Below are 23,811 nucleotides of genomic sequence, written 5' to 3'. Positions count from 1 at the left end.
AATCTAATTTGTTTTTTCTTTAGCAAGCTCATGTTGGTTTGGTTTCCAATTTCTTTCATTGTCTTTTAAAAGTTTTACCCTTTACGGCTTAGCAATAATAGTTCCTTTCTCTTCAATAAATAGTTCACAAAATCGAACATTTGCCATATGATTTTCTTTATAATAGAATAGAGTAAAATTGGTAGCAATGCAAATTAGTTTTATCCTAATCCTTCATTTCACACACTAATGGTATATAGAGGGTATTATCATATGTTTATTCAACAAAGGCCTTCCAAACAGAATTTCATATAAAGTTGTAGCATTCATGACATGAAATACAGTTGGACCTTGAAGAGGACCAACCTTCAAATCTAGTTGAATGTATCGTTTTATAGATTTAGACAGATTATAAATCTAAATATTGTAACCTGTGGGCCATAAATGTTTTTAATGAGTATTTTGGCTGCTTTGAACATTGCTTTAGGGATAATATTGATGAACGTGTATCCACTAGATCTCTTCTAACTGGTATTCTATTGATCTTATTTTTTAAAAATAGTGGATGTTAGTGATCAGGATTTATTACCTCAGTATTCTCATCACAAAAAATGACTGCATTGGTATATTCCAAATAAGCCCGATTGACTTCTACTTCAGTTGTATAGCACTTCAATCCATATAGAGCAAAAACTCATATTAGTGCTTTGGTTTTTACTAAACGTGCCTATGAACTGTATCTTAACTAGTCTAATAAAGACTTGAACTTGATGTTAAGTGAGAAAGCACATACCAAAGGCTATTATCAGGGAAGATTGTATGATCTTTCAGTGTTTGCCATTCCTCAATAATATCTTTCATCATGACATCTATTGGTGAACTATTATCATTTGTAATATAATTAACAGTAACCGTTATAGCTAATCTATCATCGTGGTGAGGTAGTGGGTTAACATCTACATCTTGCTCACTTTTTTTAAATTGTAACGATCCATCCGCAACCTTTTCTTTGATTATTTTGATGATATGGTGGTAATGCACTGTGGGATAATTAAGGCTTGATGTAGGCAATAAAGCTTTGGGTTTTTTGTTCTACTTCACTCAATCGCCTTGTTGGTTTGAATGGCTAGAGTAGTCCATCCATGATCTACCGATCCACAATAACATCAAATTCTTCTTCTGTGCATGGCTACTTAGAAGATGTTGGGGCTTTCTTTCTTAGCATTTTGTTTTTACATAGCATGAAATGTCTTTCTACTATAGCACTTTAATGAGTCTCTCATCTTTTTTATAAAAGTAGGCGCTGCTTTCATGGATAAAGTAATGTTACTGGCCTTTTCTAATAGCTAATTAAAGTTTGAGACGTCATGACTCTCCAAAAAAACTCGTCGCCTGTTCACCATGTTACGAATGCAAATACGGACTAATTCTTTCTCAATTTTGGACTCAGCAATCCAAATCCAAATTTCTAAAAAGTTTGAGATAGTCTGCTAAACCTTTTTTAGGTCCTTAGACATTTGTATTCAAATCCTCCATAGTTGTTTGGTCTTTAGTCTGAAAATACATCTAGCAAAACTTAGAAGGTATTTCATTCTAAAATACTTCTAGCAAAACTTAGAAGCTATTTCATTCTAAAAGTGGATTAAACAAACTTTTAAATTAGTATAGCATTTATAAGTACAATCAATAAGAGATTTGAATAATTCCCTTAATTAAAGCACCAGTTTAATAACATATTGGCCAAGTGCATCAAAGTAATAGCTAATATGTTCTCTAGGTTTGCTTTTTTACCGTGGATAGAGGTAGACTTCAGCATAAGGCCTATAAATGATCTCTTCTGGATACAATGGCAGTAAAGAATATTCAATGTCCTCTATATTTTAATTTTAGCATCGCAGAAGAGTCGTTACCTCTGTTAAGTAACAAGTGCATTTGCATTTTGCCATGGTTGACAGACCTATTTAAGTTTAAAATTGAGGATCTCTGTTGAATTCTAAAAAGACATTCATAATTGGTCAAGTAAACTACTCGTTTTTAGGGATAGACACTTGTCTAGAACGAGGAATAGGCTCAAATTCTCTTGGCTGGTCTTGTTGTGATTAATCACGAACTTTATCTTATTGGATGACTCGAGGTTGATCTTGTGGACTAACTTATGGATGCCCCTGTTGCATGGCTATTTGTACTGAGCAAATATTTATTTTACTATTTTCCAGATATAATTCTTCATTTAGTCTATAAGTTCTTTGAGATTTTCATGTTCGCTAATGCTCAAACTATGAAAGTTAAGACCCTTTCTTTTACTAAAAACCATTGTCAAACTCCCAATAAAGTCACCAAATGTTCAGGGTGAGAATTTCACCTGGTCAAATGTCACAAAGAGAGGTTCTTTCTCGATTGAAATATATTTGGACTTGATTAGTGATAACTCTATGACATGAGAGTTATTATGGCAATTCTAGACTTAAATCAAGATTACTTAGAGAGTAAATGATGTGTTTCTATTGTATTTTTGTTACATTTTGCATAAACATTCATTTTAGTTTAGTCTTAATAAATTTTGCTTGATTTAGAGTAGTTCGTGCTCAAATTGTGTGCATAATTGTGGGTGTCCAGAAGCTTATTTTTCACGGAAGGAATGCTGATGTGATAGGCTTGCAAAAAATGAAGAAGAACATGGCTACATAAGAATTAAAACAAAATCTGGAACAATGTAGTTCTGTTGTCGTTGCTGGAGCAACCATTGCTATAGTAATCCTGGAACAACGACAGAGAAAATTTAGCGCGGGATATATACAGAATCGTGATCTGCAGTTTCCTAATCTGACTTATGCGCGCCCTAGGCTTCTGTTGACCCTAGTTTTCAGATATAAAAAGAGCACGCATCATATGAAAAGCTGGCAGTGAATTAACATCGAAGGAATCAAGAGGAAAAAAAGGAAAAACTAGAGTTCAAGGGAAAATAAGTCTGCACCAGTGAAGAAATCAGCAGAACTATTTTGGATTCAATTTTCATCGTTCTTTACTTGTTCCTTTTCTTACTCTTTGATTGAACTGATATATTTCATGGCTGATACTTTGCTGTTTGTTTTTCTTTTTCAAAGTATAAACTAAATTTGATTGTAGTTGAGTGACAAACAATCTCAATAGGTTTTTGACTGTTCTTATGAGTTGCTTTAAGATTGTTGTAGCATTTTACTCTAATAGCTTATATTATAATCTTTATTTCGATTGACCATCCATTTAAGGGTTCAAGTTAAGAGAGAGCCGCAAAAAGCCTGTCTTAGTGGAAATTATTAGAGTAATACTTGATCTTAATTTAAGTTTCCTAGATTGAATTTACTTGAGTCCCAAAAAGGCCACACTTGAGTTAAGATTTGTGAAGAACTAGACATAAGAATTCACCTTGTAGGGTAGAGAGAGTGTATGTTCATAATGTCATACCTTAGGTGGAATAACAACTGGTCATTGTTAGAGTGCTTAAGGGTATGAAAAGTCCAATAAGCGACAACTGAGGATGCAAACTAATTCTACCCAGGGTTGTAGGAATTGATGTAGCAACTAGTGTTAATTTGAACAAAATAGTCAGACCATGAAGGGAGTTTGATCATTCAGCTACCTCATTCATATTGAATTCTTTTTACGCAATTAATCTAATTTACTTTATTACTGTATTTATTTGTTTTACTTTCTTACAATTGTTTATTTCGGCAGTAATCAACTTTAACTAGATTTCTTTTGAAATAAAGAAAGTTTGCACTATCGTGATTGTTGTAGTCTTTCTAGTAACATCAATCCTTGTGGAGACGATCTTGAATATTTATCACTTTATTATTTGTTGTGTACACTTGCACATTGACATCAATAGCAATTAAGTAAAATTGACCAACAATTAGAAATTTAGCTTAGTAATATGTGATCTACCTAATTGTATTGTATGGTCTGGAAAGTAAGGTCCAAGTCCTAACTAAACTCCCCAGTGGAGTCGCCAAGTACTTAAGGTGGGAATTTCACCAGGCCACATGTCATAGGACGAGGTTGTTTCTTGATTGAAATAGATTTGAGCTTGATTGAAATTTGAGCTTAATAGTCTATGATCTACCTGATTCTATTATATAGTCTAAGAGTAAGGTCTAATAGCGTATTCAAATGTTGTTATTGCCTAAAACATCTTACTGTAACTTTGACTATAACTGTTGTTTTGTTGAATAAAATATTTGAACTTAAATAATAATAGCACTTACTATGAATAATGATGTTAGAGTTGAGTACACCAGTGAACAATAAAGAGTCACCACTAGCTCAATATTAATTTTCTAAAATTATTGTAGCCTAGCAATTGTAATTAGGACAAATGTAAGAAAACGAAACATTTATAAAAAAAAAAATGAATATGGAAGTGTGTTTGGACATTGGTTTTGAAAATTAGAAAATGCTCTTAACTCTATTTCAAACTCTCTCAGATTTCTTAACTAAAATGATGGATGCCTTGAATGAATAGCAAAGTTTACTATTTATAGGATTCATGTCTTCATTTTCATTAATTTTAATGCATGCTTCTCATTAATATCAGTGCATGCTTAACACTAATGCATGCTTCACATTAATTTTTTTTTATGATGCTTAACATTAATTCTAATGCATGTTTTTCATTAAATGTCACTGCGTGATTTAGGATTTAGTATTTTAAACTAAGTTATTATTATTATTATTATCATCATCATCATCATTATTATTATTTCAAAATGATTAGTTCTCTACTAGCTCATCTCAGTAGACATTCCCTCATAGGCTAAGATCCCCTAAGAAATCATAGTCAAGGATTCAATGTGAATTGAGCTTCAACTTGGTGTATTCGTATCTTCCAAGCCATAACTCACAGTAATTGCCCCAGCGGCTTCGGTACACCATGAAATACGTACTTTATAAATTAGACTAGATCATTGGGCATAACATCAATTTTTAGATAGTAACAATCATTAATTACTCTACTGACTCTAGCACCTTTGGTCTCATCACTTAAGATTGCAGAAGCAAAAAAGGATTGTTTGACCATGACTATTAACACTTGTCAATGGTGCAAAAACCATTGAACACTTGCTGGTGTTGTAAGTAGTGTCAAATAAAACAACATCAGCATAAACATGATAAGCATCAGCCCAGAAAAATGAGTAATGCGACCTTCATTATCTGTCTTTTGGTCAAAGCACATGCATGGTTCTCTTCTTGTTCTGATCGAAAATGCTCATGTAACATATCTGCATCATGTCCTTTCACCTTATTTCTTGAAGATCCTTTGAAAAAATTCCAACGCTCTCTATGCGCACCTCCCCCACCCCCTAGCCCGTGGCAACTCAAGATGCTAATTTTGATAGTGAATCCAGTTGCTCTTCCATTATTATTGTAAAACTCATGGACTTCATCTAATGATGCAAATTCTTGTCCTTTTTTTGGCTTGCTATCATCCACTACTTCAAGCACGAAGAAATTGTTTATAGAATTTGAATATAAACTAAATGGCTCCTCATTGGCCTTTCCACACCGATCCCGTATTTTAGAACAATGCCATTATTTTTAATTAAAATTATTCAAACAAAGAAATTGCGAAAAAGTACAAAATTAATAAGTAAAGAATTTCCCATGTGTGCATGAATTGAATATACACTACTAGAAAAAAAAGCTCAACAATGACAATTTTTTATTGTCATACATGCTATTAGATGACGGTTGCCCAACCGTCATTGAAGCCTGTGTCAAGGAATTATCGATGATGGTTTTTTCATGTCATGAATTTTATAATGTATTATCCATCATAAAAATGTTATTGACATATGACTATTGTCTGTCATTATTTTTTACATGGATGACTAATAGTTATCATAAAAAAATAGATATTTTATTAAAATAATTATAAAATTAATAAAAAAATTATATAAAATTAAAAATTAATTTGGCGAGAATGCTTTTAATTATTTTTAGTGGGAATGCTTTTAATTAATTTTGTGGGAATGCTTTTAATTATTTTTAGTGGGAATGCTTTTAATTAATTTTGTGGGAATGCTTTTAATAAATAATTTGGTGGGAAATAACATTATTTTAATTTTTTGCACCAATTTTATAATTTTATTTTTTAAATTTTTTGGCATCAATTTTATATTTTTGCGCCAATTTCTATTATTATTATTATTATCAAATAATATATATAATATAAATATAATTAAATTACTAAAAATATAAAGTTGCACAAAAATCATCAATAATTGAGAATTCAAGTATCACTCTAAACATTCATCTGAATGATCTAAACATTTGTCTTAATTATCATTTATAATGTAATAACTCAAGTGAGAAATTGTTCCCCAACAAACTTATAAAATAAAAATTTGAATAAGAAATTCTACTATAACACATATAAGCTTCAGCAAGTCCACAAATCTGCAGCATTAACACTTAGAGAAACTAGCATCAGCAAGTTTATGATCAGCAACACCTGCAAAATGCAAAAACAATTACAATCAGAAGCTAAGATTAAACATAACCAAGCCACTAGCTCAATTTGCATGGTACTTAACCACTAGCTCAATCGTCACAATAACCTTTTAAAGCAAATTAACCAGTAAGCAATGTTCAAAGCAAACCTTTCAAAGTTCAAAGCAAACCTTTCAAGGCAAGTTAACCAGCAAGCAATGTTCAAAGCAAACCTTTCAAAGCAAATTAACCAGCAAGCAATGCTTAAAGCAAACCTAGAAACTATAATTATCCCAAGAACTCAATCAACACAGAAAATACCATAACTTGAACAACGCATCACTCATCAACTCATCACTCATCATCACGAGTCATCAACCTAGCAATAACTCCTCAGCACAACAATCTTAATGACAAATTTCCATAGCCATATGAAGATAACATGCATGTTACAACTTGACCATCACCACAACTCCTTAGCTAAGCAATCTCATATACAACATGCACATTCCAAGTCATGAATCATCACAACTCTTAAACACAACAATCTCATACAATATACAATTGGTTCCCAAGTTTGAACTAAAATTTAAATTTTTGTTTTGAAATATTAACTACCAGTTGCTCAACTTTGCCAAAGCAAATGGTCCAAACCAATACCTATAAACTAATTACCGCAACGGATCAGCAGCAACAATGCAATTTTCTAAATAAGAGATTGGACATAATCCACTCATTTATACCACACCTCATCGATTTTTGCCTGGGTGTATACTGCTTTGCTATTGAACTGCAAATTGGAAAATGCATCAAATATTAAATAAATAAGTAGAGAACATATAATACAATGAATTATCTAAAGCTAAAAAAATAATAATAATAATCCACCCATTCATACCACACCTCATCGATTTCTTCCTGGGTGTATATTGCTTTGCTATTGAACTGCAGATTGGAAAATGCATTAAAAATTAATTAAATCAGTAGAGAACATATAATACAATGAATTATCTAAAACCATAAAAAAAGAAATGTTTACATTATTCAAAAATAAACTAGCATTAGCAATCATGTCTCTCACATACAACATGACATAGTATATTTACTTATATGAACTGGGTTTTACCGGAGCCTAAAATAAATAAAGCCATAACAGTGAAAAAAGTTCATAAAGAAATAGATGTACTAATATACTTTGTTATGAAGTGTAGAAACATATATTAAAATAAGTAATCATTTATTTGTTACCTAAACAGTTTTTAAAACTGGGTGAGATCTTCTTTTACTAATTGTGGCTGTGAACATGTTGATCCCACTACAAATTTTATACATATAGTATCAGTATTTAACAAATATTTCATCAAATCAAACATTTATTGTACTTATTTAACCACAAGCTCGTTAATGTCTTTGCTTGGGTCATTTCCTTGTGGATCCAAGTAATATCTCATCTTTGCTGCCACATCAATCAGAACAAGAACCTAATGGGCTCTATAATAGAGCAACAACTTTAAGTTAGCAATGTATAGTTAATGGGTTTTCAAAAAGAGCCTTCTAAAAAATTGAAATAAATATTAAATAAACAACACTACCCAGTATTATAAGGAATGAAAGGAATGAAAATAAGCTGACACTTTTCAGCTACAACCAAATGATCAAAAATTGATTGTGTCCTCTGTAGACGAGACTTTAGCAGATTTTCATATATAGCCATTATAACCTTAGCTGGATTCATGAAACCAAAAGGCTTCCCATCAGCTATCATCTTATCATTCAAGCACCTAATATTATCAATAATAAAGAAAAAAAATTAATATTATAATGTAACAGTAAATTCATGTACTGATTTATTTGTATAAAGATACTTACATAATGTAGAGAATTAAGTTGTTGAGGATTATCTATTCCATGTGACGCAAGATTTTACAATCGAGATACTCCACAAGTAGGACATTAAAAAAAAAATTGCATATTCTTTTCTATATAATATGCAATCATTTGGACATGCATGCATTTTCTTATATTGCAAGTCCAATCTCATATTGCAAGCCCAAGGAAGACATGGTTTTTTTGGCCTCATATACAGAGCTAGTTGATGTATTATCCTTAGGTAACATGTTACCCAAGAGACTCAATAAATAATTTAAGCTAAAATCACACCACCCATATTTCCCTTTCAAGTTATATAACTTGACCAGTGAACTTCACCTAGTATATTTTTCACAACCTGGGTACAGAGGTTTCTTTGCATCTTCTTAAAGTGATTTGAAGGCTGTAGGTTCATCATCACAATGTTTGTAAGCATCATGAATAATATCTACTACCTCATCTTGATTAAAATCCATATATGGTGGGTCTACTTGGTCACCTATGTCACTAATTTTCAAGTTAGGTTCGTTTTCCCCATGCCAAGTCAAAATCGTGTAACTCTCATCGAAACCCTTAAAAAAATAAGTGATGTTTCATTGTCCTAGAAGGATGAAATGCAACATTTCAGCATTTAGTGCAAAGACACCTTATAATATCACCAGTATCAAAGTTTTGAAGAGCAAACTCCATAAACATATTCACCCCAATAATATACTCTACATACCTTTTATCATATGGTATCCAACTCTTATCCATTTTTCATACCATGATGCGATCCTGATACAAAATGTCAAAACAAGCCTTCATTCAAATTCAGAAAACACATACATATACTTTTTTTTTGTTTTTATTCATAATATCTACTATTGACCAAGTAAGTGAAACTCAAAAAATAACACATCATCGTTACTCTAGACTGGCTTATATAAATTTGGTTGTTTTTTAGCTATTGTCTTACATCATTATTCAATTTTAATTCATATCAAATTATTTAAAGTCAGCAATTAATTATTTCATATCAAATATCAGAGCCATTGAATAAGTTTGTCCTAGCCAACAAACATCTACAAAATGTAACCAAAATCCACCCAAATAAGGCATACATGACAAAAAACACGAAGGGAAGACTTGTACATGGCTTATTACACCGACAATATAGACAGATATAGTTCCCATTCAGGTTAACCACCAAAATTTATGTCACTGGTTTCCCGCCAATATACAGTTAATTCCCCACAAGTTTGTGAACTCAGTAAAGGTTGATACTTATTCAATTTTAAAGTCAGCAATTACTTATTTCATATCAAATACCAGGGCCACTAAATAAGGCTATCATAGTCAACAAACATCTATAAAATTGAACCACAAGCCATCCAAATAAAGCATACATGATGAAAAACATTAGGGGAAGACTTATACGTGGCTTATTACATCGATAGTACAGACTGATATAGTTCCCATTCGAGTTAACCACTAGAATTTATGTCACCAGTTTCCCACCGACATACAGTGAATTCCCCACAAGTTTATAAACTCAATTAAGGGCTCTACTGGATTTCTAATAACTTATTATTTGTATAGTAAGTTAAGTAAAAGAAAAGGCAGTAGGAATTAATAAGGGAAATTATCATTCGTATACCCTTAGTTTACTCTGTTATCAAAAATACTACAACACTTTGAGGGTGTATCAATCGTCCACCCTAAGTTGACAAAATGTATCAACCGACCACCAAACCGTTAGTTGCCGTTTAAATATGATGACGTCAGAGGGGTAATCTAGTCTTTTCATATGATACAAGTAAAAATTTAAGGGTATACAAGTGATAAAAAGAGAATTTAAGGGTATACAAGTGATAATTTTTCTTTACTTTAATTTAAGTTTCAAGGGTAAAATCATCAATTCGCTATAATTCCGTTAACTTTCAAACGGCAACTAACGGTTTGGTGGTCGTCTGATACATTTTGTCAACTTAGGATGGACGATTGATACACTCTCAAAATGTTGTAGTATTTTTAATAACATAACAAATATAAGGTATATGAATGATAATTTCCTAATTAATAATGTACATGCTCCTACAACTTTAATGCTTTTTCTTAATTCAATATGCTCTCATTACCAATCTAAAGAAATAAATACCATAAAATAATGCTTTATTTGTGTTTGTGGTATACATATATGCGAATAAAGTTCCAAAACATTCAATATATGCATGAAAATTTATCGTCACCAACAAAATTTCTGAGAGTAACTCATTCAATGTTTAGTGGGTTTAGAAAAACCAAAAACTAAAAATGATTTTTAAAAAATCATGCAGTACGAACTATATAATTTTTCATGATACAAATAATATCAAAGTAGGGATTCAAGGCCTTTTCTAATATGAAACACAGATATTCACATATATTATCATCATTATTCACTGAGTAGAGAGCAGTTTTTTCGTTAAATGAATAAAGAGTCATAACGATCTGTCATATTAAAAATCACAGCCGTTGCATAAGACTGTCATAGCCACAGAAATAGTAACCAAACCAACACAAATATATGCAAAGCACGCATCCATCAACTACCTGCCATGCATTCAAATATATAAAAGATCATAGTTGACAAACATAATAAGAAAAGGCAGTACGGTTGAATCACTTTACCTAGTGTGTTGTCGCTATACCTTCAACAACCTTAGCTAAAATGGCATCGTCTTTAATCTGAAGAAAAAAAAAAAATATATATATATATATATATATATATATATATATATAATAATGTTAATATCTTCATTTGTTGTGAAAAATGTTAATATACAATCTAAAGGACCCATGTGTTATAAAAATATAGAACATGAAGGCCCTCGTTGGCTAAGATGCCTTACAATATTTTAACAGAACAATAAGGGCATGTTTGGTACATTATATTATACGGTATTAAAATATTGTTTATATTAAAATAATATCAAACCCATGTTTGGAACAAAATTGCAAGGGATTGGGGTGGGGGGCTAATGCGTCAACTGACGCATTAGCTTTGCTTTTTTTTTTTTCTTCGTTTTGCTTTTGCTTTTAGCTTTTCTTTTTACTTTATTATTATTATTATATTAAAATAATAAATAAATATAGTTTTTAATATAATATAATATTTTTATTTTATTTTTTTTACATTATAATTATTAATATAAATTAATAAATAAATAATTTATCATTCAATAATAGTATTTTTTTTATTTTTACATTATAATTTATTAATAAATTTATAACTTATTATAACTAATAAAAATATTTAAATATGAATAAATTTGAATAATATTAATTTAAAATTAATAATAATATAAATAATATAAATAAAATATTAATGCAATTTAAATATATTAATATAATATAAAACATTAATATAATATAATATAATATTTAAATTAAATTAAATTAATTTAAAAAATAATACAGTATAGTATAGCACCAAGCATTGTACAACATTATTATAATACAGTGCTAATGTAATACAGTATAATATAATATACCAGTATTAAAATAATGCAATATAACATAATACAATACAGTATGTCAAACGCACCCTAAATTCAAAAACAAATGAATGTTGAATGGATGGCCTGCAATAATTAAACTAACCAAAACAGTGCACTAAACAAAACAATTTACCTGGATAATAATGTTAACAAATAATGATTGAAGAAAAAAAATGATGGTGCACCAGACATTGTAGCCTTTATGTCATTTCGAAGGCCACAATGTTTTCAAGGACCACAAACAAAACAACCTTTCTTGAAAAGGAAAAGACAGTTTCAAAAAGAATGTTAGCCTTACCATAATCCACATACAAATTAGTATAACAACATGCACATAATGACAAATTTCACTTACAATAAATCCAAAAGAAGAATCAACAGTATAATCAACTACTAAATATGACATGAAACAAAAAAATAACACATTTTTACCTAAAGCAAAAAAATCAGTGTCTAATTCTCTAAGCGAAGCATTAACATGACATGCAACACCTATGGTTTCAACGATTACAACATACTAATTGAAAATTAGTTTTTACTGAATACATAGGGTTTCATTACCTCACGGCTGATTTTCAGTGATAGTTGGGTATGACTGGAGTGAGAGATTAAGGTCTTTGATTTCTTCAACAATTGATTTGAGGGTTACAGCTGTGACTGCTTCTTTTATTTATTTATATTTTTTTTTGCGATTGTAAGCAATTACGGCAGCTGTGAGTATTTCTTCTTCTTCAGCAATGACGACAGGTTTAGGACTGAGAGAGCGAGACGGTGTTTGTGATGGTTAGGGCTCAGAGATCAACACAGTGGTCAGTGATTGACGGTGGTTGTGTCTGGTTTAGTGGGTGATAGTGGTCTATGAAATGCTTCAGTGACAGAGAGGGCTGCAAGGGAGAGAGGGTTGAAGTGTGTGTGAAATGCTTCAGTGACTGAGAGAGAGCTGCGAGGGAGAGATGCTTGAACCGTTTGTCAATGAGAGTTGAAGCGTTCATTCCAAATGGAGAAGACGATGAAACTAATGGGATGCAAAATTTTCTAAGTGTCAAAACTTTCTATCTTCAGCTTGAACAACACCGTTTAAGCTTTTTTAAATAATTAAAAATATAAATAATGGCATTTGTGTAAATAGGTTAAAAAAAATTAAATAAATCAATTTTTAAACGATGTAATTTAAACCCATGACTAATGCCTGTCATGTTTTGAAAATGATTAAAAAAATATATTACTGAACATGACATGTTTCTATCAATACTACATGACATAAATATATGAGTCATGATAATGTCATAACAGTTTGATAAAAGCATGTTAGTCACAAAAGTATCATTTTTTCATAATACTTACATGACAAACTGATATCTATCATAAATTTTCTATCATAGAAACACATTTTTCTAGTAGTGATATAATATCAATTTGTAATTTTTACTTTAGTGTTATACGGAATTACTTTTAAAAAATAATAATAATAAATATATTACTAGTTGCACTTGTGATAGACAATAATGTTACGCAAGATTTTTGAAAAATTGTGCAAAACTAGAGAGTTTGTAATTAATTTAGAGATATGGAAGAATTTTACAGAAAATGAGGAAAAAGGTACAAGCAATAGTAAAAGAATTGAAAGAAACAGAAAAAGAAGAAAAAAAGTACAAGCAATAATAAAAGAATTGCAGAGAGACAAAAAATGAGGAAAAGATTTTATTTTTTATAATATCAGAGAGCATAGATTCGCAGGGACTCTTGCCAAAATAAAGTAGATTTCATGTGGAGATGGGCAGAATTGCGGGTAGGTTAATGAAATGTACTAACCATTGAATATATTCAACGGTTAATGGCCTCCATGTTTCATGATGTTTTTCTAGCAATTCTTTTAACAAAAATAATAAGTAAGATATATTCCATAACTATAAACAATGTTTCGAGGTGAACATTCATTCAATTTTTCGTTATTGATGTAGTTTATTGTACATAAAGTATGACAGTAGACAAAATTTTGTTAAATTAAATTTTATTATATTTCCTTAACAGTAAATTAAGTAGAGTTAATTTAGTGACATAAAAAAATATTAAAAGATGAGTGTCCAAAGTAAATTTTACCATGTAAATAATCCCATCTTATCATTAATCCAGGGTTGGAGCCACCAATAGATCAATATGAGTCGTACGTATATATAAGTGTAACTATTTAAATCCTCTAAAATATTATTTAGATGTGATTTCTAATCAATTTTTTTATTACTAAAAAGTCCACACATAATTACTATTATATCTTAAAGAATATAACTAGGGTAGCGAAAATATAATTTCTAAGACCGTGGTTGACAAGCTACAACTTAAAACTCACAAACATCCTTCTCCTTATCGTATTAGATGGATAAAAGATGTTGGAGAGACTAAAGTTTCTGAACAATGCCACATTCCTTTCTCCATCGAAAGATACAAGGTGAAGTAATCTGCGATGTTATCGACATGAATGCTTGACATATGCTACTTGGGAGACCCGGGCAATTTGATCTTAATACAATACATCTTGGGAAAGATAATACATATAGATTCTATTAAGACAACATGAAATTATCCTTACTCTGATGAAGTCAAAAGTCAAGGGAACCTATCTTTTATTACTAAAAGAGAAAGCTAAAGCAGAATCAATGCTCGAACAAGTCCAACCGCTACTCTCAAAATTTCAACATGTCGTGCCTAAAGAACTTTCTAACAAATTACCTCCTATGAGGAATGTTCAACATCAAATTAATCTTGTTCCTAGAGCTATCCTACCTAACTTATTGGTGACTTAAATTAAAAGAGAACTTCTAATGGTTTGTTCCCACAAGTCTACAGTTTTTAGGAGAGCCACATTTAAAAGCAAGAAGAAATTGAAGTTTTGGTATTTTCAAGTTCTAAGAAAAGTTAATGCAAAGTGCTACACGTTTGCATTGCAAGATCAATTACTTCTTCATTAAAAGCTTCATCCTCCAAATTGGCTTTTATTTTCATCAAAACTCGAGGACGAGTTTTTTTTCGAAGAGGAGGAGACTGATGTTGGACAACCCTAGTCATAATAAGAGTATAAATTCAATTTCCTTTTTTTACGATTTATTTTATATTTTATTGTTTAAGTTATATTCCTTTACTTATAAGGAATCATAATTTTATTAGAAATAGGATAATCCTAACTAATATAAATAGGCTTGATATGCTTGTTTCTTGACACAAGCTTTTGACTAATAATATTCAGTATTTCTCAAATAATATATTTTCTCCTTTGTGAGAGCCCCCTTTTTGAACTTCAAGAGCGTACGCTAGAATAAAATCTAATATCGCTTCCGCCCTGCGTCACAATTGTATATTCCTTTTACAAAATAGTATTATAGAAAGACAACTAGTAAAATGTAGTAAAAATGGTATGGGAAAGAGTTAGTAGAGGTGATTTTTCTTTTAGTTATTAAAACATATGAATTGATCCACAAACTCACACATATTGAGTACTTCTATGTACCCCTATTTATTAATAAGAGAAAAATTAAAGTCGTAATCACCTCGATGTATTATGAATTCATATATTAAATATAAATATTAGTAAAAATTAATTTGCAGACTAATGAAGTAAACCATATTTTATGGGCATTTCATACATTAATATAAGGTCAAGCGAGATATATCACATAATATTTCATGCAGTAGTCCAATTTTCAACATTTGCATATAGTTTTATAAGCTAGTAAGCCAATAAAATATACCATGAGAAATTGAAGGCTAGTATTTTTATTTCACCATTGGAGAAATATATATCTTCTGGTACTCTTCCATGGCCATACATTACAATAAAATAATCTCATAGTAGAGTCTATATACGTTTGCATGCTTTCAAAATATATTTTAAAATTAGTTTGATTGCATGATAATCGAAATATCTTATAACATTAAGGCTATGATTTAAGTATTATTTTAGCAAGTTTGAGTTTCGCATTGAATCTTCAAATTAATTAAATGTTAAAACTCTTTCATGTTTGGCTTGAAATTACTATTTAATAAAATTATGAAAAGCCAATAATGAATGGTGTAGGACACATAGTAAAATAAACTTTAAAGTGTAATTAAATTGTCCTATGAATTTTGTGTAATTATAGAAAATAGGTTATTCAAGTGAAATTATGAGAATATTTGAAATTGTAGGGGTGGTCACTGAAATTTTCTGGACTTTAGCCAACTACACGATTCGGTTTATTCTAAGAATTCTCAATTTGTTAACCACTTCGACCTTGGCAGAATATTTCCTATCAGCAGTGAAACATAATTCGAACTCATATTTGTAAACAACAAACAATATCTCATCAAAAATCAAATTTGAGTGGAGTTTTCTTTAATCAATCTAATTAAATTCTGAATAGAGTTTTTTGTCAATTGATAAAGTTTTTTGATTTTGAAAAAAATTTATGTTCAAGGTAAATATGGGAGCTATCACTACAAGAAAGCCATGAATATTGATCAACAAGGTTAGTACTATGTATATTCTTTATAATTTGATATTTAGAATTTTTATGTTTATATTGTTGTTGAGCATATAATGTCTCTTAGTCGTGCTCCTTAAGGAGAGAGGCTAAAAGAAAGAACTAAGACATCTACTAAGTTGGTTGCTTCAATGCTTTTGAGTAATCTATATTGTTTAAGTCATATCTTAATGTAGAAAAATTGAAATTGAACATTGTAAAATTACTTGAATTTCTAACAAATAGAGCTTTCTAGGGGTATATAGTTTGTAATTTTATTCTCGAAAAATTGATTTCATTTATTTCAAAAATTTCTAGTTTTACGTAGTTTAAAGACAGTTGTGACATTTGTGCACTAAATCCTGAATATCTCTAAGAAGAGAAGTCCAAATTTGATTTTGTAAAGTTCTTCTATAAATAAATACATTTATTTATTCAACCATATATGGTATGCAGATACACACTTTAATACGTTCAAATAGCATAATCTCATATATATAATTATTTTCAAATGCAGATAAATATTTATGGTCTCGTAAAACATTGTACGGCATTGTAAAATAGATATTAATGGAGAGCAAGTTTGCATTTTGCATACAGCATTAGAACTTTCTTTCTCCTGTCAACTTTTTTAAAAATAGTTTCTTAAATTTTACTTGTGGACAAATTTTCAACGCAGCTCCATTTCCAACAGGTTTCACACATCTGACTTCCAAAGTGACTAGTATCTGGTATACCCGCAATACTATATAACTATATATGACAAGTTGCTTGTGGCCATTTCGCCTACCAAATTCGACGCCAACAGAAATTAAAGAAACTTTTGACATTCTAGATCAATTCTTCGACCCCAATCCATGACTTCTAAAATACTAGATTTTTTGAAGTTGTGTGTGTGTGTCTGTGTGTGTGTGTGTGTATATATATATATATATATATATAGTTATGCATCTTTTCCCCCCTAAAAGATGAGCAGAGGTACGATAGAAACATGAGTGGTGGATGGTGACTGGGAAGACAATCCTAACAATAATTGTAATAAAAACACTTAACAGACATATAACCAAAAACAACCAATTAAAGTCCCACTACTCACACTCTCATTCGAGTCCCAACAATTATAAAGACTTAATTCCTCCCCAGTATAAGAGTAATATTTTTTTCCTAATATGAAAGTAGATTCTTCTTTATTTTAGGAATAATACTTGAGTCCTCTCATAATAAAAATGATATCAATTAATGTTGACAATTTTTTGTTTGTACAATATTGGAGTGGACTATTTGAACTCATTAATTTCTTTTTTAAACTCATCTGGAAAAAAAAAATTCATTATCAAATTCTAACTTTTTGAAAATTCTAAAGTTAACACTCACTAATCTCTTTCTTCTTTGATCTCATTATAACACAATTCTCTTTCTATCATCATTGTCAGTAAAAGGAGTTTTCTTAACTTCAGATAAAATTTAAAATCAAGATGTTTGTTAATTTAGATAATTACCTTTTGATAGAAAATAGGTGTTAGCTTTTCTTCCTAAAAAATTAGATGAAAATAAAAAATCCTTTTTTCTTTGTGGTATGAGAAGATTGCATATGGATGGTGGGCTTTTGTTCCTCTATATTCTTGATATGTTGTAATAAGGGTAAAAGCCCGTTTAGTCCCTATATTTTGAAGTTAGTGTCCGTTTAGTCCTTATATTTTTAAAAATACCTCAAATCATCCCTACCATTAAATTATTGACACTTTCGCCATTATCTTTTGTTCCTTTTAACTTATTTTTATAATATTGCCCTATTATAATAATTTTTTAGACATTATTAAAAAGAAAAAAATAACCCTATTATAATAATTTTTTTAGACATTATTAAAAAGAAAAAAATAAATTACCAGTTTAACACCAAAAAATAAAATAAAATAAAATATATATATTAATTTTTGTGGAACACACTCTTGAGTTAAAATATTAATTTTTCTAAAAAAATTGATAAATGTAATTTTTTACGATATTAAATTTTTAGACATACGTGAGCTTCTACAAAAATTAATATATATCTTTTTTGTTTTTATTTTATTTTTGAGTTTAATTTGATAATTTAATTTTTTTATTAATATCCAAAAAAGAAATATTATTGTAAAAATGTAATATTGTAAAAATAAGTTAAAAATAATAAAAAATAATGGCATAAGTGTCAATATTTAGTAGCAGGGACGTTTTGAGGTGTTTTTAAAAATACAGGGACTAAATAGACACTAACCTCATAATATAGGGACTAAACAAGCTTTTACCCTTGTAATAATATCTATAAAAATTTTGAGCAATTTAATGTATCTCCCAAAAATCATTGGCAATCTATCTCTAAAAAGAAATGTAAAAACTGGTGAGAAACTGATGGAACGGAAGAAATAGAAAATAGGGTTAGTTAGATAAATTCATCAGAAAAAATTAGTAATAAAAAATATTAATTAAAAAAGTATAGAAATAAATTAATAAGTTCAAATAATCTTATTATAGTATGTAATTAAAAAATAAATTAAAATAAAAAAGTCTCACCTGCCTGCTGCGCGCTGCCTTCCACTCCTGTCTCCACAACGTGGATCCTCGTCTAATTTCCCCTTTTAATAATACATCTCTCACCGCTTCCTCACTCGCTGCACATGGCCCATGTTATAATTTATGGTTTTTTTTTTTTTACGAAAAATTATACGCACAACACCCACCATTGTATATTATCATTTTTTCAAGAAGAAAAAAAATTTTTTGTCAACTTTTGCAGGAACACATTAGCAAATCTAACTTATAAATAATAATAATAATAATAATAAATTAACTTACGAGAAGTCAAATCTGGAAAAAGAAAACAAAATTTTCACTTTATCATTATGTTTCACTCCACGCAAGAAGGTTTCGAACTCACAAACATATTAGGAAACCTCTAACAAGTAAAATAATAAAGCTGATCAATGATATTTGGTCGCATTTGTAGCTCCAGATTAAGATATTGTATTTTTTTAGTCTGGATATTTTTAAATAGATAAAAAGAGTGGGCTTTTTAAACATCTTCTTTCATTATTTGAGTAATTTTAAAAAAATTACTTAATTAATTATTTCTTATTTTTCTCTTCTCAATTTTTTAAATTCTTATTAATTCATTTAGATATATTCTTTTAGTTCTAAATGAAAAGTATTACTATCTGAGAGAAACAAAACCCACCATTTAAAAATGAACATCAACAAGTTTTTATAAGAAATGAAAGTTAATGAATATCAAGAAAAAAGTTAATAAATATCAAGAAAAAAAGTTTCTTATATATAGAAAGCATGAAATATAGAGTATGAAGAGCCAAAGAAATGAATACAAAACGAGTGAAATTGAGTGTTTAGTTTTTAGAATATGAGAGTAAAGAGAGAATATCCAGTTGCAAGACAGAGAGGGAAAGTGACTCGTGAAGGTATGGGGAAAAATTTAGTGGGTTTAAATAGTAATATCCATTAAAAAAAAGGAATAAAATTTAATAATTTGATGTAGTTTACACATTTATTTTTGGGGAATGGCAAATGTAGATAATGACAATACTAATTGTGGAACCTTATTGTATAAAGTAATGTGTTTATAATTCTGTATATAAAACGAAAATAATAGTAATAAGTGCAATGTAGAAAAATAATGTGTATTTCAAGATACATTACAAATGTTGATTTCTTTAAGATATTATTTGCCCCCAACCAATTGAGTGATGCACATGGATTAAGTAAATACGCCTCAATGATACAATGAACCACGTATTTGTTTACTCATGTTATGTGTCGATGAAAGTAAACTTGAATATTTTTTAATGTTGCAAGCCTACCAAAAATCAATACATTGTTCTTGCAGAAAACAATATATTAGCTATTTGATGCATAAAAAATAAATATTATATGATGAAATTCATTTAAAAAAAGAGGAGTGAGAAAAGAGTAGTATAAAATCATTATTTTCATGTCTAAATGGTTTAATTATCGCTATATTTACAAATATATTTGTGCCATTTTTATTTGGGTTGTCATAATTCATTATACCCATTCATTCATAGTCATTAGTTTAAGATTTGATTTTAATCAATGATCTAAATCGAGCCATCACTATTGCAAATAAAATGACAACATAAAAAAAATGCATTTTCAAATAAAATGACACCATTAAAGAATGAATTCTTAAGTTAAAACATACACAATTATATGTGTCTTTATAGAGGGAGGGTAAGTTAAAGTATTTGTACCTTACAGCCACCCTTACACAATAACATGAAAAGTGGGCTCAAATGGGGTCGACGGCTATTTTGTGAGGGTGCTGTGAGGTACAGATATTGTACCTTAGCATTCTCCGTTTTTATAAGAATACATCTTTTATTTTGAAATTGTGCTATAGGGAGCTGTTACCTTACATGTAATGTAAGGTACAACCTCTCACAAATTTAATTGTGAATCTCACTTGGGCCCATCAATTTTGTGAGAAATTGTACCTTACATTGTATGGTAGCAAAAATCTGTGCCATAATGAGGTGGGTCCAAAGAATCTCTCCTTCTTTTTGGATTTATACGACATAGTTTAGGCAATTCATCTATGTGGCCACACGTCATGCACAGTCATTACCAACCAATCTCTCTTATCCACATCGCCTGCCCGCACTTTCATTACAGACATATGACTCAGACACATCATTTTTAAAGATTATCTTTCATTCCAATCAGTCGTGTACAGCTGTCATCCATTCACTTTGAACAAAATCATCGTCACTTGCGCGTTAAGCAGCTCTCGCTATCAACTCCCACTCTTTTTACCCCATAAAAAACGCGGCCAGATTCTAACACGCATATTCCGTGAATATTCGCTTCTGGTTCGAGAAACATGCTATTCATGGAAACGCTATCCCACATGTCCGTGTGCGCGTGTGCGCAACCCCACAATCGCGCGACCGAATTTGCTTGAAAAGTATCTGATTTGAGCGTGTTGTCTAGTTCCAACATCTTAGCGCTTCCAAATTGTCAAAAAATTATGATGGCGCGCGCCGATGCTTCTTTAAAGCTTCGTTCCTTTTTTAACGATAATAGCATCTGCGTCAAACATCCGTTAGTTTTTATTCTTATTTTTTTGCTTAGCTAAACCATAATCAAAATTCTCGAACCAATAAAGCTAACTTTACTTGTTACGAAGAGTTAAAAAGAAAGTTTAAACGGAATAAATACAAAAATTATATTGGCTTGGTATCCGAAGAGAGAGAGAGATTAAACCGAGAATATGCGACAGCATATAACATCAAAAAGGAATATTCTAATAGCAGATCCCGTCCCGTTTGCATTCGGTCACCAAAATCCATAATAAATACCCACCACTTCCCGAACACCACCTCCACAACAATCCTCAAAATTCCCGCTAAGTATTATACTCCTTCTCTTTAAAAAAAAAAACCAAAAAAGTTGCGATGGCTCTTAAAGCTGTTCATGTCTCCGACGTGCCGTCTCTCGACCAGGTCCCCGAGAGTCCTTCTCTCACTCGCTTCTCCACGAGCTTCTCATCTTGTCTCGAGATGAACAAATCGGCGTCGTTTAGGATACCGAAGTTTCTGGTGGTGGGACATAGAGGGCACGGAATGAACGTGCTGCAATCGTCTGATAAGAGAATGCAAGCTATCAAGGAGAATTCAATCGCCTCGTTCAATTCTTCCGCTAAATATCCCCTTGATTTCATCGAATTTGACGTTCAGGTGAGGCCTCTTATCGTTTAGTTTATTCTTGTTTTCCGACTGCGAAACGATTTCCGCTTTTTTCGGATCTGGAATCTATTTTGGTTTCATGATAAAACAACGTAGATTTTAGAGTATTGCAACTTGAGACCGCGATGTTTTTATCCGTCGTTGTATACTCGCCGCATACGACAAATTTTGTCCTTTTTCAAATCCGGCTCCACGTCTGATCTGATTTTCTTTTTACTTTTCAATTTTTCACTTCTACAGTTTCGGGTTTTATTCCTTGAATTGAAAATCAAAAAGTTACAGAAAAGTAAAAAGAAACAGCACTGATTTTTGTAGGTGACAAAAGATGGCTGGCCAGTTATTTTCCATGATGACGTCATCCTCTCCGAAGATAACGTAAGTTACTCCATTACTCTCTCAATTTTTTATTTTATTTTATTAAATCCTGTGAGCTTGTGAACCGTTTACCAATCTAATCTGGATTACTGGGTTTCTATTTTCAGGGTACAATTTTTGAAAAGAGGATTACAGAGCTCTCTTTATCAGAATTCCTCAGCTACGGGCCCCAAAGAGAACAGGGCAAAATTGGAAAATCTTTGTTAAGAAAAACGAAAGATGGCAAAATCCTGCACTGGAACGTCGAAATTGACGATTCACTCTGCACACTCCAAGAGGCATTTCAACAGGTGGATCCGAATGTGGGGTTCAACGTCGAGTTGAAATTCGATGACCACATTGTTTACGAGCAAGATTATCTCATCAGGGTCATTCAAGCCATCTTAAAAATCGTCTTTGAGTTTGCTGAGAACAGACCCATTATCTTCTCAACGTTTCAGCCGGACGCCGCCGTGCTTATCAGGAAATTGCAGAGCACGTACCCTGTGTTCTTTTTAACAAATGGGGGGACCGAAATCTTCTATGATGTGAGGAGAAATTCGTTGGAGGAGGCTGTAAAAGTTTGTTTGGAAGGTGGGTTGCAAGGGATTGTTTCAGAAGTTAAAGGAGTTTTCAGAAACCCTGGAGCTGTGACCAAAATTAAAGAATCCAAGCTTTCTCTTCTCACTTATGGGAGATTGAACAATGTGGCTGAGGCTGTGTACATGCAACATTTGATGGGTATTGATGGGGTGATTGTCGATTTGGTTCAAGAGATTACTGAGGCCGTTTATGATATGATTAAGCCTGCAAAGGTTGTGGAGAAAGAGGATAATAAGAGTTTAAACGGAGAGGGTGAGGATGGGGAGGTTAAAACAAAGCCACAATTCTCACAGAGGGAGCTGAGCTTTCTCTTGAAGCTAATCCCCGAATTAATACACCATTAATTAATTCATTAATTGCTACAGCGTCGCTTTCTTTTTATAGTCTGGCTTTTGCAAACAATTTTGCAACTATTAGTTTATTACCCCCTTTGTGGCCAGTATGGGAGTTTCTTTATCGGTCGTTACCTCCCATTTACATAGTTGTACATAAATCTAGTGTGTTCTTAAGTATCGATTTACGAAGAAAAATCAATACTTAATTGCCTCGAATCCTAATCAAATGAAGTAGGTTCAATTTTGGCAGTTTCGAATTTGGATAGTTTATTAAACGATTTCTAGTTTCAGGATTTGTTTATTGAATGAATCATAAATAAATAACCTTTTTTCGTTTAATTAATAAATAATTTGATTAAATTTAGATTCGTCTAAATTTATTAATCTATGATTATAATATTATAAATCAAATAATAATTAATAAACAATAAAAATC

At 30.8% G+C, this 23,811-nt stretch overlaps 1 protein-coding gene and 1 long non-coding RNA gene across 2 annotated transcripts; one reads left to right on the top strand and one right to left on the bottom strand.

The window, feature by feature from the left end:
* Positions 1–6,276: 6,276 nt before the first annotated feature.
* On the bottom strand, positions 6,277–9,792 carry LOC127900037 (uncharacterized). Its single transcript, XR_008052007.1, has 4 exons — positions 7,696–9,792; positions 7,351–7,392; positions 7,196–7,237; positions 6,277–6,469 (listed from the first exon to the last, which is right to left on the bottom strand). It is a non-coding gene; the product is annotated as an uncharacterized LOC127900037 (long non-coding RNA).
* An 11,894-nt stretch (positions 9,793–21,686) lies between these two features.
* On the top strand, positions 21,687–23,632 carry LOC102608187 (glycerophosphodiester phosphodiesterase GDPD1, chloroplastic). Its single transcript, XM_006468777.4, has 3 exons — positions 21,687–22,074; positions 22,399–22,458; positions 22,566–23,632. The coding sequence occupies exons 1-3, from the start codon at positions 21,793–21,795 to the stop codon at positions 23,382–23,384; spliced, it is 1,161 nt and encodes a 386-aa protein (XP_006468840.1). The 5' UTR covers positions 21,687–21,792; the 3' UTR covers positions 23,385–23,632.
* Positions 23,633–23,811: the final 179 nt, after the last annotated feature.

This window comes from Citrus sinensis, chromosome 2 (assembly GCF_022201045.2).
Source record: "Citrus sinensis cultivar Valencia sweet orange chromosome 2, DVS_A1.0, whole genome shotgun sequence".
NCBI classification, from domain to species: Eukaryota; Viridiplantae; Streptophyta; class Magnoliopsida; order Sapindales; family Rutaceae; genus Citrus; species Citrus sinensis.
This window is presented reverse-complemented; position numbering and strand designations above follow the sequence as displayed.